We start from the raw sequence: 27,694 nt of genomic DNA on the forward strand, positions 1-27,694 counted from the left end.
AGCATTTAAGACAAAATGCCTCCCCATAACTGTGCCAGAAGCCAAAGCTGATATTAAACAGCACTATAAGCCTTGGCAAAGGAGGACTTAACTTTAATTCTACACAATCATATATATATACACAGTTTTATACATTTAAATCTCATACAAAAAGTACTGTACAGGGAGATGACCAGCGGTAGCGTCTCATAATAAATACTGTAAACTGTGCTGCTGTGTGCCTGTGGCATTGGGATGGGATGCCATACATGACTATTATGAGCCTGTGAGTGCGCTTTCTCATAGACCACAGGCCTGATCCAATCACACAAAGTATAAAAGGCAGTTTGCAGTTTGTGGTGTGTGTCAGTTACCCAGACAAGTTAAGATGAAGACCAGCTGAGAAAACATCTAGTCGTGACAACTATTATTACATTAATATGGCAGCATAATCCCTCTCCTCAAAAGCATTACATAACAGAAATAAATATATCAATAGGAGAGGCCTATATAAGCAATACACGTGGAGTGTCAATCACTCACTGACAAAACGTGTCATCCAATTGGCTAATATTAGTCCAGATCGATGGCTGGGGGATGGGCAAGAGTTTCCAAATAAATAGTGCTCTTTAAATGGAAAAACTAAGCACGTCACACATTACAATGCCCCTCTTCGCCAAGTGTTTCACCTCAAATGAAGAGGTCACAATATTCGATTTCATAGCGATGCATCCCTCTTGCTCTCACTAGTGTTCCACTTAATGGACCTAAACGCGGCCGGTCCTTTCCTTTAATGCGGAAGACTGGCGCTGGGTAGTTTAAGGTTGGGCTAAAAACTCCTCTCAGTCATTTGTCTTCTGTTGGAGCAGAAGCGGAGAGGACTAAGAGGACTGTCCTTTTCTGAAGTCCTTCTGGTCTTCTAGCTGCCAGCATGAGCCCCAGTCCTGGCTGTGGAGGTGGGGCAGTATAGTAAGCAGGAGGGAACAGGTCAACGATGTGATGATGATGATACACCTTAAGTGGTAGTAGCGGTTTGCTCCACCTTAAATCCCTCTATCGTTAAGAGTGGAGGCCCTAGGTCACCGGCTGATGTCTCGGTTGACCTCCCAGCTCTTCCCCCCCACCGCATCGCCTGCTGTCCCCGATTCGAAGAAAGGGTGTCTCAGGGAGTCGGCCAGGACCAGGCGCTTAGCGGGCTCGTACTCCAGCATGCTCTCAATCAGGTCAAACAACTGATGGTGCTCCTCAGCCTCCGACAACAGGTACCTCTGAGAGACACAGACAAAGAGAGAGAGGGTATACAGAGATGTGATCAGCATAACAATAAAAAACAGGAAACGTGGATTCTAGATTTGGGGTTAGGGTTAATTTAAATAATGTCTACATTTGAGAATTCCTGGTTAATCCGATATGAGAGGGTGAATGAGAGGTAGAGGGGAAGGAAGATAAAGTAGTGGGGTGCTACACAAGGAGAGAAAAGGAGCTGTTCTCTTACCCGTAAAGGTTTGCAGTTCTCCCTCACGTATCTCCCAGCTGACGAGCTTTCGTCCCAGTCCAGACGGCCACGGTAAAAATATTTCTGCTTCCTGAGTTGAGAGAAATTATTGCAAAGACTGAGGAGTGGAATACAGAGAGAAAAGCACTGTAGAGGAAGAGTTGTGTGTGCACGTGCATGCAGGGGCAGCAGCCTGGAAGAGTTGCCATAGGGTTCAACACAGACATCATGACAAGCATCACTAACAAACAGGCCCTTTAATGTGGCATGGACCCAACTTTACTTTGATGCTCTGCGTCAACAACTAGACAAAACAACACTATGGGGGTGTGTGTTGGATTGCTTTTTGACCTGTAACTAACTACACAGATGCACCTGGTCGTGTGTGTGTGTGTGTGTGTGTGAGCTCTGACCTTGTCTTGCGTATCATCCTGGAGGGCACTGGCCCCAGTATTCTCTCCATCATGGCCAGATGCTCCCTGTTATCATGAGTCTGAGGGAGGGATGAACAAACAAGATAAAGGTAAATCTTAATGTCATCACCATTTCTCTTTCAATGTATAAATAGCCATAAAAGTAGAATGTGGATATCAGCAACAAGACCTAGGCCAACACACCATTATCAGAGACCTCACCTATCTTCAAATAATTGTATTGATAACACTGACTAAAATGTGGCTGAAGCTGAGAGCTTTGAATAGAATGTGTGAGCTAGCATCTATGGTGTTAGAAGCACAGCCAAGCAAAACTCAGAACACGGAGGACAACCAAGGGTTGATCCTCAATAGGATTAGCAGCTGTGTCTCCCTGCTGTTCTCTCTGGCTCAACATGTGCGTGTTTGCGAATGTATTTGTGGGTACACATGTTGGTGTGATACTGGTCCGACTCCGGCCTGACCAATCCGAGTGACCAGGCAGCAAGCCATTCTGGGCTTCGTTCAGTCCTTCCTGACAACCTGAAATCAACCAGACTCGGAGTAATCTAGGAAGGCAGCTGTCGCCACAGACAGCATGGGGTTGAGAACTGAAGTGGGGTTTTACCTGAAACAAGGTGAAGCCTAGGTAGTACTCGAACAGGATGCAACCGATGCTCCACACGTCACATGGCTGGCTCCAGCCCAGCTCTGCAGGACAAAACACAGAATGGGTGGAAAATAACATTTCTCAGGTGGTTTCCCAGAGACAGATTAAGCCTAATCCTGGATTTAAAAAGTATTTAATTGAGATTCTCCATTTAGCTTGCCTTTTAGTCTAGGACTAGGCTTAATCTGTGTCCAGGAAATGGCCCCTTATCGTTTAATGCACATTGAATTGGTGCAGGCTGGTGGAACCTAATAAAAACAATGGAAAAGCTCAATTTAAAAAAGACCCTAGCCTCACTCTTGCGCCAGTGTTTGATTTATCAAAAGCAACAACCCAAGTTTCAGCGCAGCAGCTTTCTGCCTAAATATTGGTTGTCACTTTAACACTAGCATTTTAGATCAAAGGGTGAGGGTGCAGCTTTTGAGTTGAACAAGGAGGAATTATACAACCACATAACATGGCCATGGGTAAGCATACACCTTGAGCTTTGAAAATATGTGAAAAACAAAAATCAACCCTGCTCAACTCTGAACAAGCACACACAACTAATTCTCATGCACTGCTAAGTGAGGTTAAGCCAATCAACTGTGCTTAGTGTCTGACTGGATTGTTGTTCAGTATCTACCTGACTGGAACAGAACTGGCAGACTATGGCAGTTCAACGCGACAGCCAAGGAACACCCCCTCCATTTTAGAATAGCCCTCCTCGCACAACTGAAGCAACCAGACAGACTGTAGCAGTTCATTGCTAATGTTGTGGCTACACCACCCTTAGTTTAGAATAGTCCTCATTGGGGCTGTGGCGGTCATGAAATTGTGTCAGCCGGTGATTGTCAAGCAAATAACTGCCGGTCTCACATTAATTCACCGTTAATTAACAAAAACATTTAGCATCTCCTGGCTTCCAAACACAGCCTACAAGCCACTGATGCAGACCTTTAGAACATCTACATTTAAAAAAGTATGATAAATCCATGTAATATAGCCTACACCGTCACAATAAATCCATTATTTATTTTAGACAGGTCTAAAGAAAAATGAAGAAAATTGTAGTTTATTTTAGAAGAACAGAACAGCATACTCTTAGTTGTCCTTATGTTAGGCTGATCTGGCTATGCAATATGGCTGTGGGCTACACTAGCTCATTTAGCAGACAAGATTTGCTTAGAAATCCATGGCATTATTTTATATTATGAAGAATACAATTGAACATTACAGAATCCCTTATCCAATTCCGAGGCGTATATTGAAGATATTGGAAGAACTGTCCACATTTACTTTTCGTCAGCCAACAAGATGAGTAGGCCTAACAAACAGCAAAAGCACTAGCCCATGTCAATCTACTATCCTTCATAGTACAAAAGTTGACCTATTCTGTGTGAGAAATATTCCAAACAGTCTGGGACAGTTGTGGGATACGATAGATCCCAAATTAATACAACCACTTGCATAAACAAACCTGTTAAGCAAAGAACCTGACGCAACGGATGAGAACGTTTAGCTTAAAATGTTGATAAACTATTAGGCTATTTCTTCACATTGCGCATTCGGAAATAGGCTATATGCGCGAATGTTCCATAAGCAGGAAAACACCATTCTCAAAAGTCACCACAAATGCGATTATGCATGTAATGCTTTTATTATAAAGTTGCATTTCTATGGTGAATATGATCTTCCCCAAACTTGAAACTCAAGCGCTGCGTATGTATGCCAGTTAAGACTCTACACCCGTTGTAAAGCGGATTAATGTGCTACATTTTAAAGTTATTTGGACACTTTGTTGTGATACAAACCTTATCAAAACATTTAGGCCTATGTGCTAGGCTACATGACGTGTGGGACTATGATTTGAAAAAGTTGCACCAAAAAAAAAAAGCATGCGCTGTTTCTTGGGCATCATTCACAAGTGACAATATATCATTCACAAGTGATAGGCTAATAGCCACCCATCACACTACTCTTGATTTAATCTTGTCTTTCCGAATGCACTGTATATTGTAAAGTACTAAAATCCCTTCACTTTTTCCACATTACAGCCTTATTCTAAAATTGATTAAATTGTTGTTCTTTTCCCCTCAATCTACACACAATATCCCACAATGACAAAGCAAAAACAGGGCAGACATTTTTGCAAATGTATTAAAAATACACAGAAATATTACATTTACGTAAGTATTCAGACCCTTTACTCAGTACTTTGTTGAAGCACCTTTGTCAGCAATTACACCCTTGAGTCTAATTGGGTATGATGATACAGGCTTGGCACATCTGTATTTGGGGAGTTTCTCCCATTCTTCTTTGCAGATCCTCTCAAGTTCTGTCATGTTGGATGGGGAGCATCGCTGCGCAACTATTTTCAGTTCTCTCCAGAGATGTTCGATCGGGTTCAAGTCCGGGACTTGTCCCGAAGCCACTCCTGTGTTGTCTTGGCTGTGTGCTTAGGGTTGTTGTCCTGTTGGAAGGTGAACCCTCGCCACAGTCTGAGGTCCTGAGTGCTCTGGAGAAGATTTCATCAAGGATCTCTGTACTTTGCTCCGTTCATCTTTCCCTTGACCCTGACATTTTTTGGTACCCTTCCCCAGATCTGTGCCTCGACACAATCCTGTCTCGGAGCTCTACGGACAATTCCTTCGACCTCATGGCTTGGTTTTTGGTCTGACATACACTGTTAACTGTGGGACCTTATATAGACAGGTGTGTGCCTTTCCAAATCATGTCCAATTAATTGAATTTACCACAGGTGGACTCCAATCAAGTTGTAGAAACATCAAGGATGATCGATGGAAACAGGATGCACCGGAGTTCAATTTCGAGTCTCATAGCAAAGGGTCTGAATACTTACGTAAATAAACGTATCGGTTTTCAATAAATCTGCAAACATTTCTAAATACCTGTTTTCACTTTGTCATTATGGGGCAGTGTGCATAGATTGATGAGGGAAAAACTATTTTATCCATTTTAGAATAAGGCTGTAACATAACATGTGGAGAAAGTGAAGGGGTTGGAATACTTTCTGAATGCACTGTATGTGTGAAATTTGTTTGACTTAGAATGAAACATTATCATGAACCTGTCTCGAAACGGGGGCAGTGGGAAAAAAATATGTCATCTATGCACTTAAATAGCGAATGGAGGACGCTTTTCCCGCGGTTCATTTTCATGCCAGCTAGGTAGGCTACACTCCTGTTGTATAGAGAAGCAATGTGATTAATATCAGGAAAGTTGAGAAATAAAATATAGTAGGCCTAGCTGATGGGATCCTCAATTTAATAGAGGCCATCACGCAATTGAATAGCCTACAGAAATGTTGCGCAACATGAGCTGATGGCTCTCATGAATTGTTTGATTAGATTTTCGATTAGATTTGCATTGATGTCAGAGTGATTAGAGGGACAATAGAGTGCTGAGTACCAGGCAGTTAGCAAGTTTGGTAGGCTACTAATGACCATCAGCAGCATCAGAGCTTGGAAAAGCCTAATTATCGCGACTAAACGGTCACATGGAATTTGACTGCCGGTGTGGCCGTAAAAGGGTCACCGTAACAGCCCTAGTCCTCATCCAATTGTTCAGCCAACTGGCCTGAAGGAAGGTAGGGGTCACTCTGGAGTCTGAAGTGTGAGGTCACTCACCTAGTATGACTTCCGGGGCACGGTAGTGCCGCGTGGAGACGATGGTGCTGTGGTGCTCGTGGTCAAACGTGGCGCTGCCAAAGTCCACCACCCGTACATCCGTGCTCTTCACGGTCCGCTCTTCGCGCTTCTGTGGGAGGAAGGTGAAAAAGGACATGGCTTAAAAACAGAAAATGGCGGAAAAAAAAGTTAAATTTTTCTCACTACCACAACTAATTTCAAACCTCATGAAATGAGGTCAACTTTTAGAAAGAGACCAGTGAGCGACGCCTTGATTAGTCCATTTCTGATATCTAGTAACCTTGACATTATTCATTTTCATGCATGTGACATTAACCATACCTATATCCAAACGGAAAATGCGTCATTTGTTTTGCTTTTGTACATTTTAGACCTATTAAAATCATTTGCACTTAAGGCAATAGTTGCCTACTTAAGCAGTTGGTATGACACTCAGGCTGTATCCCAAATGGTACCATTTTCCCTATATAGTGCACTACTTTTGACCAGGCACTGGTTAAAAGTAGTGCACTATTAGGGAATAGGGTGCCATTTGAGATGCAGTCTTGGTGAACGCAAAACAGGCTCTGCAGAAAGCCTATTATCCTGAGGCCTGACTTCTCGTCTCACCTTCTCTACGTTATAGGTCATGGTGAAGTCGGAATTGACAAACAGGATGTTTTCTGGCTTCATGTCTGTGTGTGTCAGCTTGGTATCATGAAGAACTGTGAGGAGAAAATCCCAGTTAAAATCCCAACAAACGAGCCATCCACATTCAATGGTGGTGAATGAAAAGAGCACTCCTCTTCTGACGTGTGTTTGAACCAACGATGCCCTTATGTGGCTAAAGGCTTCTTATTGTAAACAATGGTGGCCTTTAATTCCAATTCCAACCTCAGTCTCTAGGGGAGGTCTATGTAGGCGTTGGAGTGATACTTACAGTGCATTCTGAAAGTATTCAGACCCCTTCCCCTTTTCCACATTGTTACTTTACAGCCTTATTCTAAAATGGATTAAATAAAACATTGCTCAATCTACAAACAATACCCCATAATGACAAAGTGAAAACAGGTATTTAGACATTTTAGCAAATTTTAAATAAAAAAACAGAAGTATCTTATTTACATAAGTATTCAGACCATTTGCTATGAGACTCGAAATTGAGCTCAGGTGGATCCTGTTTCCATTGATCATCATTGAGATGTTTCTACAACTTGGAGTCCCCGCGGAAAATTAAATTGATTGTTTATTTTTGATACATTCGCAAACATTTCTAAACCTGTTTTTGCTTTGTCATTATGGGGTATTGTGTGTAGATTGAAAAAATAAGCAATTTTACAATAAGGCTGTAACGTAACAAAATGTGGAAAAAGTCAAGGGGTCTGAATACTTTCCGAATGCACTGTATGACCAGTTGACGGTAGGTCATGTTGAAATTGTTAAAGTGAATGTGTTCTTGATAACTCATCTGGTTAAATAAAGGCAACAAAAAAAAGATATTAGCGTAATATCGGAGCACACTTACACTTGACAGCCAGGCTGTGGAGTAAGAATTATGACTAGATGACTGGTAGTAGCATAGCATCTGAGCGCACTTCAAGTTCATTGGCGTACACATCACTGACAAACTGAAATGGTCCACCCACGCAGACAGTGTGGTGAAGGCGGCGCAACAGAGCCTCTTCAACCTCAAGAGGCTGAAGAAATTTGGATTGGCACCTAAAACCCTAAAACTTTTACAGATGCACAATTGAGAGCATCCTGTCGGGCTGTATCACTGCCTGGTAAGGGAACTGCACCGCCCGTAACCACAGGGCTCTTCAGAGGGTGGTGCGGTCTGCCGAACGCATTACCGGGGGCAAACTACCCGCCCTCCAGGACACCTACAGCACCCGATGTCACAGGAAGGCCAAAAATATAATCAAGGACATCAACCACCCGAGCCACTGCCTGTTCACCCCGCTATCATCCAGAAGGCCATCAGACTGTTCAATAGCCATCACTAGCACATTAGAGGCTGCTGCTGCCTATTGAAATCACTGGCCACTTTAAGAAATGGAACACTAGTCACTTTAATGTTTATATATCTTGCACTACTCATCTCATATGTATATACTGTATTCTATAATATTCTACTGTATCTTAGTCCATGCCGCTCGGTCATTGCTTGTCCATATATGTATATATTCTTAAATTCCATTCCTTACTTTTAGATTTGTGTGTATTAGGTATATGTTGTGAAATTGTTAGATATTACTGCACTGTCGGAGCTAGAAACACAAGCATTTCGCTACATCCGCAATAACATCTGCTAAACGTGTGTATGTGAAAATTTAATTTGATTTGATTATGTCAGGCCGTTATTGTGAAAGAGAATGTGTTCAATGACTTACCTGGTTAAATAAAAAGGCAATGAAAAAATTCATACATAAACTTACACTTGACAGACAGGCATAGCTGGTAGGCCATGTGTCGGACCTGGGCGATGGAGTAGGGCAGGTAGTTGTTCTCCTTGAGGAAGTCGAAGGTGCTGAGGGCCAGCAACTCAAAGGAGATACACATGTGGCCGTGGTAGTCGAACCAGTCATACATCTGCACACACAGGCTGGGAGGAAAGATATGAGTTACATATTAAAACAATTAAACAAAAACTAAATGATACAGGATCGAGTGTAATCAGGGTTTTTTGTGGATCAAAAAGGGGCTTAGATGGTGGGCGTGGCATTGGGCATGTTCACCACAGTTTAGGATTTTAGATTACATTTTAGAGGCCCCCCCATCTTAGTAGTGTAGAGATATTTTTGCAATTTCCTGCAATTCTACAAACTTCTCCATGGAGCTGAGATACAAGAAAATGGTGACGTTTTAAAGCAAATTTCCTGCAATTCAATGCATTTTGCCATGGCTAATGCCTTATTATTTTGCGCAAACCTAATGATATTAATTCTGCTAAATTCATTGTTTTGGGTATTTTCTATTCTCCGACTGGCTAGCTTTTATTTTGTTGATTGTTAGTTCTCAAAGATTATGTTACTTAAAAATATAGGTCCGTTATCTTTGACATAGTTTATATCTGATTTTAGTCATTTATCTTTACAGCCAAAGTGTTTTTCATATATATATATATATATATATATATCACAAAAATATAAACAACATGTTAAGTGTTGGTCCCATGTTTCATGAGCTGAAATGAAAGATTCCAGAAATGTTCCATATGCACAAAAAGCTTATTTCTCTCATTTTGTGAACAACTTGGTTTTCATCCCTGTTAGTGAGCATTTCTCATTTGCCAAGATAATCCATCCAACTGACTGGTGAGGCATATCAAGAAGCTGATTAAACAGCATAATCATTACACAAGTGCACCTTGTGCTGGGGACAATAAAATACCAATCTAAAATGAGCAGTTGTCACAACGCCACGTCTCAAGCTTGAGGGAGCGTGCAATTGGCATGCTGACTGCAGGAATGTCCACCAGAGTTGTTGCCAGAGAGTTGAATGTTCATTTCTCTACCATAAGCCGCCTCCAACATCGTTTTAGAGAATTTGGCAGTATGTCCAACTGGCCTCACAACCACGTGTATGGTGTTGTGTGGGCGAGCGGTTTGATGCCAATGTTGTGAAAAGTGCCCCATAGTGGCGGTGTGGTTATGGTATGGGCAGGCATAAGCTATGGACAACAAACACAGTTGCATTTTATCTATGGCAATTTGAATGCACAGAAATACCGTGACGAGATCCTGAGGCCCCTTGTTGTGCCATTCATTCACCGCTGTCACCTCATGCTTCAGCAAGGATCTGTACACAATTCCCGGAAACTGAAAATGTCCCAGTTCTTGGCCTGCATACTCACCAAACATGTCACCCATTGAACATGTTTGGGATGCTCTGGATCGACAGGGTGTTCCAGTTCCCGCCAAAATCCAGCATCTTCGCACAGCCATTGAAGAGGAGTGGGACAACATTCCACAGGCCACAATCAACAGCCTGATCAACTATGTGAAGGAGATGTGTTGTGCTGCACGAGGCAAATGGTGGTCACACCAGATACTTACTGGTTTTCTGATCCACACCCCTAAAAATGTTTTTAAAAAGGTATCTGGGACCAACAGATGCATATCTGTATTCCTAGTCATGTGAAATCCATAGATTAGGGCCTAATGAATTTATTTAAATTGACATATTTCCTTATATGAACTGTATCTCTGTAAAATCTTAGAAATTGTTGCATTGTGTTTATATACATTTTATTCTTTACTGTTAGGACTTAGGCAACCCCAAAAAACGCTTCAGCGGCCCACCCAATGATTTAAATGGCAGAAAACCCTGGTAATGAACAACACACCATAGTGGTCTGAGTCAGTAGTAGGCTACTCACTGTTTGTTTTCCGGGTCTTTCTCATTGATTTTCTCCAGCACATTGATCTCCAGACGAGCTGCTTCCTTGTATTTGTCCACATTTTTTATGATCTTCAGAGCAACAGTGGCGCCTCCCCTGTAAAACACAGAATGAATGACAAAGCTATAACTACCCACATCATTGGGATGTCCCAACTCGGAGGTGAAATTTAAAACGGTTAAAGTAAGGGTTAGGGTAGGGACGTCCCAAGGATATACTCCACCACTGGTACCACCCTGTATTAGAGCAAAAGTCTGAAGATTTGCCCCATCTCAGTGGATTTAGCTAGCGATTAGCATTAAAGGCTAACCTAACAAATGTTTTAGGCACATTTGCAGCTTGCGAAGACCAATAATAATAATAATAATAATATGCCATTTAGCAGACGCTTTTATCCAAAGCGACTTACAGTCATGCGTGCATACATTTTTGTGTATGGGTGGTCCCGGGAATCGAACCCACTACCTTGGCGTTACAAGCGCCGTGCTCTACCAGTTGAGCTACAGAGGATCACGACCAACTAACTAGCATGTTGCACAGAGCAAGTTACACAAACTAATAGTATATCGAAAACATGGATTTATATTAAGAAGCAAAGTGGAAAGCTGAGTCTTTGTTTGGAAGAAATATGTTGACTGCATGCTGTTCTTTGGTCAATGCATGCAGAGTGAATCTCTAGCACTAGGACTGCATGCTTGAGTGACAGGGGGCGGGCTTTGTGTTAGTGGGGGATTGGGAAGCGGCAAAAAGGAGAGCGAGAGAGAACACCGTCAAGTCGAGCAATAAATCAAAAGTTAGACGGCCAAGTGCCGTTTTAAAATATTGCAGCCTCTTGCGATATGTATATTGTGCATGTCAATGTCACAATTTAGATTAAAAATGTGATAATCGTGCAGACCTAACACACAATACATGAGGGAATACCTCACAGTGCAAACTGTTATTCCCTAAAGTGAGTCTTGCTAGAGGTCTATCTACATAACCCAAGAGTGCTGTTGCTTGGAAACCTGGTGTCACAGGTTTGGTAGCTAAAATAAGATGGATAGAAACACTAAGGGTAGATTTTGAAACCTGTTTTTTTTCAGTCTCTTTAAACATTATACATTTGTCCAATTTTATAACCGAGAAAATGTAGTGTTTCCAAGGCATGAAAGTCCACCTTATTTCATACAAGCAAACTATTGTGATGAGTAATTTCTTGTCCCGTCATGTTGATTATGCAACATCTTATGTTCCCATAATGACATTTGGCTTTTATCACATTTAAGTTCAAACTCATATTGTGCTTCAGGGAGCCCAGGCAGGGACATTAGCATGGAACACATTTGCATGGTGTATAATTGCCCTGCCTGCTAAACTCAACTTGCATGGTTTCCATTTCTACTGCCACGGAGCCACGCCACTCTTCCATAATTAATGGGAGGGTGAGAGAGGCAGAGGCTGCGCCCCAAATGACACCTCATTTCCTTTATAGTGCACTACTTTTGACCAGGGCCCATAGGACTATGATCAAAAGTAGTGCACTATATTAGGTAATAGGCTGCCATTTGGGACATAACCAGAGTTTACAGAGGTCTGCAGGCTGATCCTCCCCACAGGAAACCAGCTGAGGGAGGAGGGCTCTAACTCTAGAACTACTACTTGTAAATAGTAAACACCTAGTGCAGGGAGAGGGAACACTTCACAGAAAACAAATATGAATCTGGAGGCTTGATATGTTTTTTTTATGGTGTAATGATGTCATGTCATAGTATCGTGGGGACCAGGAAAGAGTTAGTAGATAATTGGTTTGGTGCCAGAAAGTCTACATTCCATTATGTCAAAGGAGATGTTCAGGATAGCATGATTGATGGACAGGATACTGACTTAGGGCAAAGGGTAATAACAACAGAGAACGGGAGTGATGATTACCGGATGGTCGTGGAGAAGTTTGTAACAGGCTATATAAGAGAGAGTGAACCTTTGTTGGGGACAGAGAAAGATCAGAGCCTGGGCTATGTCCCAATGTCTGTTATAACTAACCCGGTTACGACTAATAAAATATTTACATGAACTCCTCATCAAAAGTGTCTAAGTACATCCTTACATTCGTAATCACTTGATACCTAGAAACTCCTAACAGATTGGCGACTTCATGAACAGGATGCAGTCTACAGCTCAACTAACAGGTAAGCAGACTTTCATTATATTATTATGTTAAAATCTGCTTATCTGTGGTAAGAATGAACTGTAATGAACGTTTGAAATTCAATATTATATATTAATATTATATTCAATATGAATATAAGGGGGACGATGAGTTGTATTGAGTTACAGTGGGGGGAAAAAGTATTTAGTCAGCCACCAATTGTGCAAGTTCTCCCACTTAAAAAGACGAGAGAGGCCTGTAATTTTCATCATAGGTACACGTCAACTATGACAGACAAGATGAGAAAAGAAAATCCAGAAAATCACATTGTAGGATTTTTAATGAATTTATTTGCAAATTATGGTGGAAAATAAGTATTTGGTCAATAACAAAAGTTTCTCAATACTTTGTTATATACCCTTTGTTGGCAATGACACAGGTCAAACGTTTTCTGTAAGTCTTCACAAGGTTTTCACACACTGTTGCTGGTATTTTGGCCCATTCCTCCATGCAGATCTCCTCTAGAGCAGTGATGTTTTGGGGCTGTCGCTGGGCAACACAGACTTTCAACTCCCTCCAAAGATTTTCTATGGGGTTGAGATCTGGAGACTGGCTAGGCCACTCCAGGACCTTGAAATGCTTCTTACGAAGCCACTCCTTCGTTGCCCGGGCGGTGTGTTTGGGATCATTGTCATGCTGAAAGACCCAGCCACGTTTCATCTTCAATGCCCTTGCTGATGGAAGGAGGTTTTCACTCAAAATCTCACGATACATGGCCCCATTCATTCTTTCCTTTACACAGATCAGTCGTCCTGGTCCCTTTGCAGAAAAACAGCCCCAAAGCATGATGTTTCCACCCCCATGCTTCACAGTAGGTATGGTGTTCTTTGGATGCAACTCAGCATTCTTTGTGGTCCTCTGTAGCTCAATTGGTAGAGCATGGCGCTTGTAACGCCAGGGTAGTGGGTTCGATCTCCGGGACCACCCATACGTAAAAATGTATGCACACATGATTGTAAGTCGCTTTGGATAAAAGCGTCTGCTAAATGGCATATTATTATTAGTCCTCCAAACGCGACGAGTTGAGTTTTTACCAAAAAGTTCTATTTTGGTTTCATCTGACCATTTGACATTCTCCCAATCCTATTCTGGATCATCCAAATGCACTCTAGCAAACTTCAGACGGGCCTGGACATGTACTGGCTTAAGCAGGGGGACACGTCTGGCACTGCAGGATTTGAGTCCCTGGCGGCGTAGTGTGTTACTGATGGTAGGCTTTGTTACTTTGGTCCCAGCTCTCTGCAGGTCATTCACTAGGCCCCCCCGTGTGGTTCTGGGATTTTTGCTCACCGTTCTTGTGATCATATTGACCCCACGGGGTGAGATCTTGCGTGGAGCCCCAGATCGAGGGAGATTATCAGTGGTCTTGTATGTCTTCCATTTCCTAATAATTGCTCCCACAGTTGATTTCTTCAAACCAAGCTGCTTACCTATTGCAGATTCAGTCTTTCCAGCCTGGTGCAGGTCTACAATTTTGTTTCTGGTGTCCTTTGACAGCTCTTTGGTCTTGGCCATAGTGGAGTTTGGAGTGTGACTGTTTGAGGTTGTGGACAGGTGTCTTTTATACTGATAACAAGTTCAAACAGGTGCCATTAATACAGGTAACGAGTGGAGGACAGAGGAGCCTCTTAAAGAAGTTACAGGTCTGTGAGAGCCAGAAATCTTGCTTGTTTGTAGGTGACCAAATACTTATTTTCCACCATAATTTGCAAATAAAGTCATTAAAAATCCTACAGTGTGATTTTCTGGATTTTTCTCTCTCAATTTGTCTGTCATAGTTGACGTGTACCTATGATGAAAATTACAGGCCTCTCTCATCTTTTTAAGTGGGAGAACTTGCACAATTGGTGGCTGACTAAATACTTTTTTCCCCCACTGTATGTAAGGAGAATTATCAAATTAGACAATGACATGGTGCTATGATTTGTAACAGAGTGTGTTAAGAGTAATTAGTACAAGACAAAAGTGCTCTACAGGAGTGGGTGTAGAACTTAGAGATGTGTTGTATCATCATGGAATAATTCATGAAATAAGTATTCTGATGTGTTCTATCATCATGGAATAATTCATGAAATAAGTACTCTGATGTATAATAATATAAAATGCCATTTAGCAGACGCTTTTATCCAAAGCGACTTACAGTCATATATGCATACATTTTTACATATTACCGATCACTGCACCTGTACACAGCCCATCTGAAATTAGCCCACCCAACTACCTCATCCCCATATTGTTATTTATTTTGCTCATTTGCACCACAGTATCTCTATTTGCACATCATCTCTTGCACATCTATCATTCCAGTGTTAATTACGAAATTGTAATTATTTTGCACTATGGCCTATTTATTGCCTTATCTCCATGTATTTTTTTTTACTTTGTTTTGTTTTTCCCCATACGTAACTCTGTGTTGTTATTATCGCACTGCTTTGCTTTATCTTGGCCAGGTCGCAGTTGTAAATGAGAACTTGTTCTCAACTGGCTTACCTGGTTAAATAAAGGTGAAAAAAAAAATATTCTGCGAGGTTAGGGATTAAGGTTAAAATCCCTGGTAGAAGGTGACAATTACAATAAACCGTAATTCTTTACAGGAGTACGAGCCATATAGAGGAGAAGTACACATTAAGGAGGGTCAACCTTCTGAGAGGTAGAGTGTTGTAGTAACAAGAGAATAAGGCATGTGAAGTTGCTCCAAACAGGAAGGAGAGAGAAAGCAATAAGTCGTACGATAGAAAGATCCAGAGCAGAGATAAGTAAACCTGTTTTATTATAGCACCAAAAGTCTAAATAAGGAAACAACATTTTTATAACAGTGTGGAGATTTGATGCAAGTGTTTATTTTACTAACAGTGCATGAACGAATAATATAAAACAATGTGGAACCATATCTTAGTGATAGGTCAGCATGTACATATATCCTCAATAGAGTAGTTAAAGGGGGTAAATTACAAGTAGCGTGAAAAGATAGACAATATCGCCGTAAGCATCACGAAATGGAATTTCGATTATATGAAAATGGTATATAAAGCATGTGATTTAATGAACGCACGATGGCCTGGAAATGGGATTAATAATAAGAAAAGTCAGATAAGGCATTATGCAATTGGGCAATGGAACGACATAGGCTACTTTATGTAGAAATTATTTTGTGTGCATAATAAGTATGATAATGTCATATAATAAGTTACGATATATAATGGAATAAGGTCATAGAATATCAAGGAGGGGTAAATAGAGATTGATGTTATTGTAGAGCGTAGTGGAAAAGTCTTTTCTGGACAGGAAGGGCAGTGTCCGGGAAGTTAGGTAATTTTTTTGGTTCCACTGGGTAAATGTAGAAGTCATGTGTCGATTAAGAATGGTTAAAAACACCACGAAGGGATTGTTTGATGTGAGTATCTAGAAGTTTCTAACGTTCTATATGGAGTTGTGACGATGTGGAAATAGTAATGACAAAATCATAATTAGAGAGTGCCATGTCTGTATTAAACTTGCTCACCCAAACGTAGACGTACGTAATGGGTGGGAAAGTAATTAATATGGGTTATAAGTTTGTACAGTTGTTGGATCACGTGATAAGGTTAAATGAATAATCGGACCATAAGTAATGTGGTTATAGACGTAATGTTTAATATAGTACAAAGCCAATTTAGGTTTTCCATCAAAATAAAACTCATTATGGAGCAAGGGAAACATAATCCGTTTTATTAAAATCGCCAGATCTATTTCCAAATCAATGAATGTGGATTTGACTCGTTGACTGCTAATTTATTCATTTTGAGCACGTGTGAGATCTTTGCAAACAAACACTTGAAATACTTTTTCAAGGCTATTTTCTTGTAATTGTGTCATTATTATGTACCAGAGGTTAAGACTACAAACAATTGTAGTTGGGCTATTTGTGGGACTTAGTCTTTTCAAAAGGCATCAGTTCCATGGTACTGACTAAAATCTCTATTTATGAGTGTAATTCAACTGATGCTTGAGCGGATAATACAAAGTATTTGGTTTGGTGTTACTTGTAGCCTACGTAGAAAGGATAGTTACCTACATCTGCTATATTCTGATAATGGAGGAGTGATGGTTTCATATGAGATGTGACTACGATCTTTGTTGATTACATGGGAAATAGAATGTAGTTTAGGACGCACAGAGAAGCGAATGTCTTAGATTCACGACCTTAAATAATTATAGGATTATTAAACAAACACTATGGATAATGTAGCTTTGTTAGAAGTATTATGGACATACTATCGTAATAGATAAACTTAACCAACATGAGGATACTATAGCAATTTAGGGTGGTTAATGTTGTTACGTTAGTTTTTAAACCCTACGATAGAGGTAAATGCAGAACGCGGTTTGAGCATGGATATTATTTGGTATACTAGTAAGAAGGGGTTTACATTTTTGTCTGCGGGTGTTAGCAACTGTCTTGCTGAAACGTGAGAAAGCTGTAAGGGACATAATGGGTTAAGTTACGTGTACAAGGATCAGTGGTTGCTGTGGAGTAAAGTCATAGGGGTTGAATGTTTGGTGTGAAAGGGCTAGCTAGTTAGTGGTGCGTACTAGTGACGTCACTTGCTATGCGACATGGAAGGGGTTGTTTAACTTTACATATGTCATTTGGTGGACGCTCTTGTCCGGAGCAAATTGTAGTTAGTGAGTGCATGCATTATTTTTTCCCATTCTGGCCTCCGTGGGAATCGAACACACAACCCTGTTTCAATGGTGAATGTTGTCGATATGTGCAGAGGGTCCCTGGTTCGAGCCCAGGAAGGGACAGAAAGCAAATATTTTACATTGACACTATTGACCTAGATTACTAGATGTATTGATAACATTACGTGAAAGGAATTGTCTTACCAGCACATAGCGAATAGTATAACATAGTAATTAAAGTTGCATATCGGTGAATAGATGTTTTATTTGTGTTGACTATAACTTTATAATAATTTGTCATCTGTTGAGGTAACTTTATATGGAAAGGTAGCGATAGAGAATAATAGATATTGTAGAAGGTTTACAAAGTAATTAAGTTCATTGGATGATGAGACATTGAATTAATGTCGAATTGAATTGTTTGAAGATGATATGTAGGAAGCATTGGGATGATATGAAGAACATGTCTAGATAGGTGAATATGGAACGTTATTTGATCATTGGTAATTATTATTACATTATATAGTTTGTTTAAACAACATTGAGTTATGCAGACAGTTCATTAATTCAAAAAAATATATATATAATCTGTTCATGGTACGTTGAACAATGGGATATAGTTTTTACTATTAGGATGATGGATTAAGTAAAAATGTTTAGTAAGTATGAAGTTATTAAACAATAGGTTTATATTTTAAAACATCAATGCAACAGGTTGCGATGATTAAATTAATATCAGGGGAAACAGATATTTCCTATGTTGATTGATCTAGTAACGATACTGGGATAATTTGATATGGGATCAAAAAGGAGCAGATTTAGGGGTTGAATAGTCATTGTGAGAATTACAGAGGATGAAGTCTGAAGGGTAATCAATTTAAAATAATCATTGTGGTTTTCATCTTTTGAGATATTTTATATAATCTTTTTATGGAGTAGTTATGAGGAATTAGATTGATACAAACAATTATTTATGAAATAGGACTGTGGATATCTGTATTATGTTGTGTGTGTAATTACTATCTTTGGATTGTTAATTATATGTTAACGAAATGTATACTTTCTCTTCCAGGAGAATGGGGATTTCCTTATATCTCATTGGGATGTTTCAAAAGTCTGTAGGCTAGGTGGAACAGTTAATACAATTCAGTAGTCTTATTTTTAGGGAGCTACCATATTAAGTAAAGCCTGGCTATTTTTGTTTGTTGTTTTTCCAAATTTTGGGATACACACCATTTATGAGATGTTTTGAATATTGGTAACGATTAGTATACTATAGAATGGAACATTTAATTGAATGATTTCAATGACCTCAGCAATCTGTCCTGGCTTTATAGTGTGACTTGATCACCCGCACTGTAAATCCTGGAAGCATGCTGAATTGGGGGTTAGTTATGATTAGGATACTTGAAGAAGTTTATAATTTGGTAATAATATATATGAATCGAACCATAAAATAACTAGAGAGAGGGAGCTATCCTGAATAAGGGATACCTGTTGCTCGTTAATTGTACTAATCTTGGGTTACTTTACGGGATAGAAGTTGTGGTATTATCCAATGTTGTCATTTTATTATGATTGAATAAACAATGTTGGTGTTTTGTTTTTGAAAGCGTGAATCACATTGTGACTCATAGGTTCAAAAAGGGGGTAGTATTGATGGTATGAGGATTTATTGGTACAATTGCATATTATAGTAAGAATTTCAGCAGTAGTAATTAATGTGTTATGGGTTAGATTAAATGTTTTAAGGGAAAATGTATTTGTTGTATAAGGTATGATGTAGAGGAAGCATGTCTACAAAACTAGTGACTATAATAAGTTGAAAGAATGTGCACTTCCTAATCAAGGTTATTACTGACTGATAAGTAGTGTGTAAAATTGCATACTGTGTCTCAACTAACAATTTTATGAAGTTCTCTTTAAAAATGGTGAAGGCTTCTGGGCCATAACTAATAGGAAAATCTGTGCATTTTATGTGCATGGGAGACTGTGTGGCAGTAAAAGGATTAAAGAGCTAGACAGAATCATGGTGTTGTTACGGGCTACCTCAAGGAAGGGAAAGTAGAAGAGAGATATGTGCATATATTTGTCCCAATGTAGGAGTGTTAAAAATCATAGGAAGGAGATGGAATTGTCACTGTGGAGCATTGTTTTTGTGTCTATGTATGTGTGTCGTTGTAGCTGTGAATCTTGAATTCCATATTGGTGCGATGCAAGAAGGACATGTTACACAGAGCGATGTGAACAAAAATTGGTAAGTATATTAGAAATTGGTATTAAGAATCATTGTTAAGACATAATAATCTGTCATATGGTGAATGTTTATATGGATTTATTGGTTTAGATATGAAATCAATTATACTGTTATGTTTTGTCTTCTAGTGAGATAAACACAGATTATGTTTTGATGCATAGTAGGGATAATTTGGCCTAGCATGGTGTTAACCTAAATAAATAAATAAGTAACAAACTATGAACCGGCTGAAGATTAATAGAGGCGTTGAAGATGTTTTTGTAAAATACCACTTCTACATGCAACTGGTCTACAACAACCAGTCGAAGATATCAAAGGATTTTCTCATGTTTTATATCGAAGGAGTGGGAAAGGAGTCCACCATTGAGTGAGAATGGAGAAAGATATGTTCAAATGCAACATTTCTCATGTTGTTGGTATAATGGTTGACAAATGGACATGACATTGAGGTTGTGGAGTTGGTGGTGACTAGAATGAGACATTGTAGTTGTGACATTGTTATGGGCAAGTCATTTTGAAATATGAAGATGTCTGAAGAACGTAATGAAGAGACGCAAGAAAATTTAAGTGCTGGGGGAGACAAAGGGGTTGCTTAGCTGTGTTGATAATAAAATTGGATTTATCTAAATTTGATAATTTGGGTAGTAGGTATATACACTGGTAAATTAATAGTATTAAAAATGCATTGAGATAATGATCTGTATTTTCAAGATGAGGAAAGTCATAATTGAATTATGGATGTTTATAATGTATGTTAATATAAGTGTACATTCAGACAGTTGTAATGGGTGAGAAAGTTGAGGGTTTTAATTTTCATTGATAACGATAAAGTGAATCAATAACAATTGGCATTTTAAATTTGGTTGAGTTAAGTCATTTGGTTGGTTATAAGATTAAATGGGTGATAAGTGAAATATTAAAATGTATTAGTATAATTATTTTCAAAATAAAGGATATTGATTGTTAAATTGAGAAATGTTTTATATAGATATTATGGGTTAAAACAGTGATACATTAAGGTAATGTCTTAGGATACATTTATGATTTATTTTGAGTGGACAGTTTAATCATACTGTTTTAAACATGGAAGTTAAGGTGAGGATGGTGAATGAAATCATTATGTTGATTAATTCGGTTAACGTATTAGCATATTGGTCTTTATATACATTTGAAGTATTGGGTGATATTGATAGGGATGTTTAGAGTGGTAAATATCTGTTGATAGGCAAGTACTTAATTGGTTATTATCACGGGGTTATGATATTTTCATATGATCTGAATTTGGTTGAATTCTTAAAGCAGGAATAGTTGAGGGATGTGATGATTTAACAGGGAGTGAATATAGAGTGTTATAATGTGTATGTCCTCCTAATATACCTCAAATATGACAAAGTCGGAGTTTAACATTTTATATTTTAACAATAATGGGTTGTTAAGCAATTGGGCCTGAGATGTTATTCATTACAATATGCAAGTGATAATCACATAGTATTGGATGCTATTATAGTAGATAGAGGGAATATATGTGATTATATGGGGGATACATGTTGGATAGTAAGATTAGGAAGGTATTGGTAATTTAAATAGAGCTATGGGAAATATTAGAGACATATAGGAAGGTATTAGGAGTATGAATAGAGATGTATCAGTCAATATAAATTGCAAGGAGAGAAAGGATAAAATATTAATATATGTTATTCCAGTTTAGAGTACATAATGTTGATTGAGGAATAAGGAATATTAAGTTGGAAATGTATAAAGTGGATTAAGGTTTACAGGATTGAAGATGTGGACAGATGACTATCTCAGTAGATCAGATAGAGCCCCTTGTGACCAGTGATAAGCTTGGGGTTCATCTGACGGCGCATGGATGAAGACGGACATTTTTGTTATTTTATATTCATGTGTTCAGATTATAATATCCATGTAATTTACAAAGTGTCATGGATCTTTGTATTTGTGGGGATGATGTCATGATGGTCACAATTTAGTTGGATGTTTTTCTTGGTAGCATGTATAAGACGATGGGTCAGTTATCTAGCATAGTTTAGGTTCTAGTCAAAGATATATATACTACTGATGGGGAATATTGTATTTTAGATGAACTTATGGGGGTTAAGTGATCTTACTTAACACAAGATAAGAATAAAAAGTGGATTGATATATTTTTTTTATGGTGTAGAGATGTCATAGTAGATAATTGGTTTGGTGCCAGAAAGTCTACATTCCATTATGTCAAATGAGATTACTGATGTTTAGGATAGCATGATTGATGGACAGGATACTGACTTGGGGCAAAGGGTAATAACAACAGAGAACGGGAGTGATGATTACCAGATGGTCGTGGAGAAGTTTGTAACAGGCTATATAAGAGAGAGTGAACCTTTGTTGGGGACAGAGAAAGATGAGAGCCTGGGCTATGTCCCAATGTCTGTTATAACTAACCCGGTAAACGACTAATAAAATATTTACATGAACTCCTCATCAAAAGTGTCTAAGTACATCCTTACATTCGTAATCACTTGATACCCAGAAACTCATCATAACAAGGCTTTTAAAAAAGGGCCACCTGCTAATGGTCGGAGAACAGTTGTTTTTAATGCAGATACATACCGGCGATGGTCAATACATTGCATCACCCTCCCAAAGGTGCCTTCCCCCAGAGTGCTGACAATCTCATCTGGAAGACAGAGAGAAAGGGAGAGAGCGGGAAAGAAGGGAAGAGAAGAATTAGACATGTGGACAGGAGCAGGGAAACAAAGGCAAAAAAGTTAGGCGTTTCAATGCTAGCGCCCATCCCCCTTTTCAGGTTGTGACAAATGGGATGCCTATAAAAAAATATTTACTTTTTCATGGTCCTAGATAACCTATGATTATTGGGGTCTACATACTACCAGAACAAAAAATAAATAAATGAGGGAGTACATTTTGAGTGCCCCCCAGCAGCCTATAGGAAGGGGGGAAAAAGTATATTCCCTACAGATGTGGTGGTGTGCCTACTTTAAGGCAAGGGAGTGAGAGGAATGTATTGGGTTCTACTGGTTAACCTATGTAATTGAAAGACACACTCAAGCTAAACTTTTCCTGAAATATGTGTAAATGTGCAGACTATGAACAAAAAAAGTGAGGTTTCAAACTGGAATTACTGACAATAACATATAAGTCATGCCAGGGATATGAGCTGGAAAGTGGTAAAACTATGTTAAGTGGGTGGGTGTTATGAGATCATGGATCACAACAGTAGTGGTTTTTAATCGTGCTCTTAATTTACCACTACAAAGACTTCTATGAAATATAACATTAAAAAGATGCACCGTCAAAGGCCAAAAATGCAACACTGCAGACAACTTATGTTGTAGAGGCCCTATGAATGTTTACTAGGTACGCCTCATGTTAGTTGAGGGAAAGGGCTAGATATGAGGGATTGGAAAACTATTTAAAACGTTCCTAAATTATTTCCCCAATTAATATACTACAAAAAAAATAATTTGTAGACCTGGAATTGAGTTTAAACTAAAGCGCAAGAGAGACGATTAAGAAGTTAAGAAAATGCGGTTTGGGAAAAAAATCTAATATATCTGATTAAAAACATACCACAGCTAGATATCTTCAACACAACGAGCAATATTTATCTAAATCCGTTATCCTCAACATTGTGTGCAATCCACCCTGCTTTTTGAGCTAGAGCAAACAGCATTATACCATGGCATCATCAGGCACTCCCCTGTCAGTGAATGCTCTATGGTTTTAAATACTCATATGGAGAAGGGTTACGATAGAGTAGTGGCAGTGAGTACATCTCTCTTGCAGGACGTCCCCACTCCGACAGATCAGGTGCCCTTCCTCGTCGTCCCTCACACTCAGTGCCCGCGTCCGGCTGTCGCTCCGCTGTTTTCAGCCCCCACGGCATCAGCAGGTCACGACACAACCGACAGGGAACAGGGGAGTTTCAGGGGCAGCCGTAGCCACGGCGATGGAAGGCGGCACAGGTAGAGGAGGAGGGAGGTGTTGTAGTTGACGTAGTGGTTGTAGGTGGGTTTGGTGGTCATAGGGCGATTCGTATGACACCACGTGAGGAAATATATAACGATAGGGATATAGTGCAAGGGAACAAGTCAAAGATCACATTTTGTCCTCTGCTTCTCTCCCCCTCTACCTTTTAAACCGTGCTGCTTGCAAATAAGGAAGCAACCTGCATATCCATTCATGAACAAAAAGCAAATTCATAAAATATCTACAAACTATAATATTGCCCACTTAAAATGAAGCAGAGTACTTCCCAGAAAACAAATAAAATGAGGATGTTAAGGCAATCAAGCAGAAATTGTTCAAGATTAAAATCAGTGATACATAGAACCTATGGTCACCTCTCATTCATGTCTACTTAATGCAGAAGGAGAGAATGTGGATGATGCTTTATCCACAATGTGTCCAAAAACAGTCAATGTCTCACTACACAACACATTTTATGAGAAGACTGTAGAAGGTAAATTTGGATTTAACTACTAAGACAAAAAAAAAAAAAGAGTAAAATCCTGCTGAAAAAACAAAACAAAAAAGATTGTACTACTTACCAAGTCCAGGAGCTGTGGACAAGAGAAGGTTAAAGAGAAGTAGAGAGAAAGACATGAGGGAGAGCGAGGAGAAGAGAAATATAGAAAGAGGAGTGGGAGGGTTAAAGGACAAGCTCGGGCCGGGCTGTACTCACCGACGAGGATGGGCTATAGGACCTGGTTCTACGCCGCCTTCGTTTGTGCTTACGCCTGCTGCCCTTCCTTCGGTATGACTCCTCCCGTTCCCTCTCACGGCCCCGCCGGTAGTCGCACACGCTCGGTGATAAGTCACGTGTGTAGTAACCGTCGGCTGCTGCTGGTGCTCCTCCATGTTCCCTTTCCCGGTTTCCACGGTCTCTGTCTCGTTCGCGGCTCTGGTCCAGGCGCCGGTAGCCCTCACCGTAGCGTCGGTCATACGGCCTGCGGTCTGCCGAGCGATTATCGTAGCTGCAAAAGAGAGCCAACACAACGGGTTAGAGCAATGGTGTCTGACCATTTAAGACGACATATTGCTCAAACTCAGGTTACACGTTATTCAATTAATGCCATCAGAGCACTGATACTGGTAAATTAACCTATTGAGTTTAAGACTGTATGAAAACATTCCTACCAGATAAACTATCATACAGTACAAAAGCTACCATACCAATTAATTCAGTATGCAAGTAAACAAATATAATACAACCACTCAAACACACCTCCTGGAGCGAGCATAGCTTCCCTCCTGTCTGTTTCCCCGTCCCCTTCTGTCTCTGTCCCTTTCCCGGTCACTGCTAGAGGAAAAAGAGGGCGATCTGCGGTGTCTCTGCTTGCGTCCTCTGTCTCGGTCTTGATAGCTGCTCCGGCTGGCCCGTTCTGAGGACGGGTACCGTCTTGAGTGTGGCATCTGTGACAAGACAAGAGATGTTACTTGGTATTTTTATTGCAGTTGGTGAGGGGTTGGATTGCACTCAGTATGTAATGGGAGGGATACAGAACAGCTGCATGGTGGGGAAAAGGAAGAAAAGCAGCCAAAGCAAACCTGGTGAGGATGTATACAATTAAACATGACTTGCATGTGTACATTTTAAAGCTTTGAAACTCGAATCTATATTGTGGTTTGGCAGTGCTCACAATCACAAGTGTTTAGTACAGTAACATTAGCCTACTGCATTCAATAACAAAAGCTTAGCTAGGTTGGGGTGGCCTTATAATAATAGTTACCTAGCTAATAAGATAACGTTAGCTAACGTACCTAGTTGATGTTACCTGGCTAAATGTAAGTGTCAGCTAAGTAAGTAAATGAGGTGAGTTAATCACCTGTGCCAGTTTAGCTAAATGTGATAACTAAAGACATGGGATGACCAAAAATGTGTAGTTAGACAATTAGTTAGCTAGCCATCTTGACAACAAATGGCAATTTGTTGACTCAGACCAGCTAGCTACCTACGTCGTCGTCAGTTTTCAGTCGAGCTGGCTGGCTAACGAGCGCTAGCTAGCTTCGCCAGCCAACGACATGATATTTCGCAGAAATGCACCCATGTCACACGAACTGCTTTAGTGAAAAATTGCATAAGTTGTCATTTTGTCAAAATAAATAACCCTTTGACTATTTATAACAATATGTAGCTAACGTTAGCTAATAGCTATTTATATTGGCTAGCTAGCTACCTATTGCTAGCATTGGCTTGCTAATTTGACCGCCATCTTACCTAGCGTTAGCTTTGATTCCAGTTGACTATAATTGGACTCGCATGGATTACCTTGTCATTGAAACCCGAATACAATTACATGTACACGTGTATTTCCAATTTATCGTTTACCGTTTTAGCAGCCAGGCCTGTGTGTTTATCCCACAGGAAATCCGTGTTGGCAATTCCTCGTTTTCGCTTCTCTTCTCACTAGCCAAATTGGAATCCTATCTATATCTGTTCCTAGCGCTCTAGCGTCGTACGAACCATCCTGATCTCGCGAGCTTACGTTCTGTTTCGCTACACGAATCCGTGTAGCGAAACAGAACGTAATGACCCGTGTACACTAGCATGTGGTACATTTCCGCGGACGGCTACCGACCAGAGTGGCTCGCTGGCAACAGTTTGATCGTGCGTCAAGAATTCAGCATAGTAAGTTTGTATGAAGGTCTGGTTATTCACAGGTAAATAGTAATATGCTCTAAACCGCTCTGGTAACAACCAAACTTGCTGCCCTGTTTACAATCGTTCACATGGCTGGGAGAACCTATTCAAGTAAGTAAATACATTTAGAAAATGTTTAAAAAACGATGTATTATTAGCTAACTAGCCACAGTGCATGCTAACTCAAATGAGCTGTTAACGTAGCTAGCTATCTAGCCAATTTAACATACTGTATAGATAGCTAGCTAAGTTAATTAAATTTGACCAGCTAACTTCATATTAGCTAGTTATCTTGATGTATTTACCACTATAAAAAACTACTCCAAATGCATTTGTAGGTAGCTAGCTAACAGCCATGGAGGAGGGTGAAAGGATAGCAGCCCCATCTGTCAAAGTGAGAGAGTAGGCTATTCTGGATAGGGCAGGTACTTTTGTGTAGTTTCAGTCCCTAGAAGTGAGGACTGAGATAATAGTAACATAATATTCAGTGCGGTCTAAGTCTGTTTCTTGTGAGGTTTTCTGTCCTCAGATACAGAGCGCTGTGAACGTCTGTATGCAGAGGAAGAGCAGTGGTTCTCAGTCCTGGTCCTGGGGACTCAAAGGGGTGCACATTTTTGTTTTTGCCTTAGCACTACACAGCTGATTCAAATGATCAAGTCATCATCAAGCTTCAAGTGGTATTTATGTATTAATTTGTGATGCTATCCTTGATATGATCCTGCTATTGTTACATGCTACACATGCACGTGTGTGCACATGCATCTACACTGCTCAAAACAATAAAGGGAACACTAAAATAACACATCCTAGATCTGAATGAATGAAATAATCTTATTAAATACTTTTCTTTACATAGTTGAATGTGCTGACAACAAAATCACACAAATTATCAATTGAAATCAAATTTATCAACCCATGGAGGTCTGGATTTGGAGTCACCCTCAAAATTAAAAGTGGAAAACCACACTACAGACTGATCCAGCTTTGATGTAATGTCCTTAAAACATGTCAAAATGAGGCTCAGTAGTGTGTGTGGCCTCCACGTGCCTGTATGACCTCCCTACAACGCCTGGGCATGCTCCTGATGAGGTGGCAGATGGTCTCCTGAGGGATCTCCTCCCAGACCTGGACTAAAGCATCCGCCAACTCCTGGACAGTCTGTGGTGCAATGTGGCGTTGGTGGATGGAGCGAGACATGATGTCCCAGATGTGCTCAATTGGATTCAGGTCTGGGGAACCGGCGGGCCAGTCCATAGCATCAATGCCTTCCTCTTGCAGGAACTGCTGACACACTCCAGCCACATGAGGTCTAGCATTGTCTTGCATTAG

The 27,694-nt window shown here is 40.0% G+C and overlaps 1 protein-coding gene across 2 annotated transcripts; it reads right to left on the bottom strand.

Moving 5' to 3' along the window:
- On the bottom strand, positions 1-26,184 carry LOC121571424 (dual specificity protein kinase CLK2). Of its 2 annotated transcripts, XM_041882866.2 has the most exons (13): positions 26,054-26,184; positions 24,950-25,137; positions 24,407-24,698; positions 23,496-23,586; positions 22,312-22,378; positions 10,568-10,684; positions 8,625-8,791; positions 6,817-6,911; positions 6,187-6,316; positions 2,516-2,598; positions 1,888-1,967; positions 1,475-1,565; positions 1-1,247 (listed from the first exon to the last, which is right to left on the bottom strand). In XM_041882866.2, exons 2-13 carry the CDS (start codon positions 25,135-25,137, stop codon positions 1,059-1,061), a joined length of 1,590 nt encoding a protein of 529 aa, XP_041738800.1. In that variant the 5' UTR covers positions 26,054-26,184; the 3' UTR covers positions 1-1,058. The 2 variants fall into 2 exon arrangements, with proteins under 2 accessions (XP_041738800.1, XP_041738801.1); XM_041882867.1 differs by lacking the exons at positions 23,496-23,586; positions 24,950-25,137; positions 26,054-26,184 and having other exon boundaries at positions 24,407-24,490.
- Positions 26,185-27,694: the final 1,510 nt, after the last annotated feature.

Source organism: Coregonus clupeaformis, chromosome 8 (assembly GCF_020615455.1).
Source record: "Coregonus clupeaformis isolate EN_2021a chromosome 8, ASM2061545v1, whole genome shotgun sequence".
Taxonomy (NCBI): Eukaryota; Metazoa; Chordata; class Actinopteri; order Salmoniformes; family Salmonidae; genus Coregonus; species Coregonus clupeaformis.

What these genes read in the sequence shown, in the direction of transcription:
- LOC121571424 (XM_041882866.2), bottom strand. Translation starts at nt 25,137, where the DNA reads ATGCCACACTCAAGACGGTACCCGTCCTCAGAACGGGCCAGCCGGAGC. An exon ending in CCTATAGCCCATCCTCGTCG is followed by an intron (nt 23,587 to 24,406) that starts GTGAGTACAGCC and finishes GGCTGAAAACAG; the next exon opens with CGGAGCGACAGCCGGACGCG. An exon ending in AGAACTGCAAACCTTTACGG is followed by an intron (nt 1,248 to 1,474) that starts GTAAGAGAACAG and finishes TGTGTCTCTCAG; the next exon opens with AGGTACCTGTTGTCGGAGGC.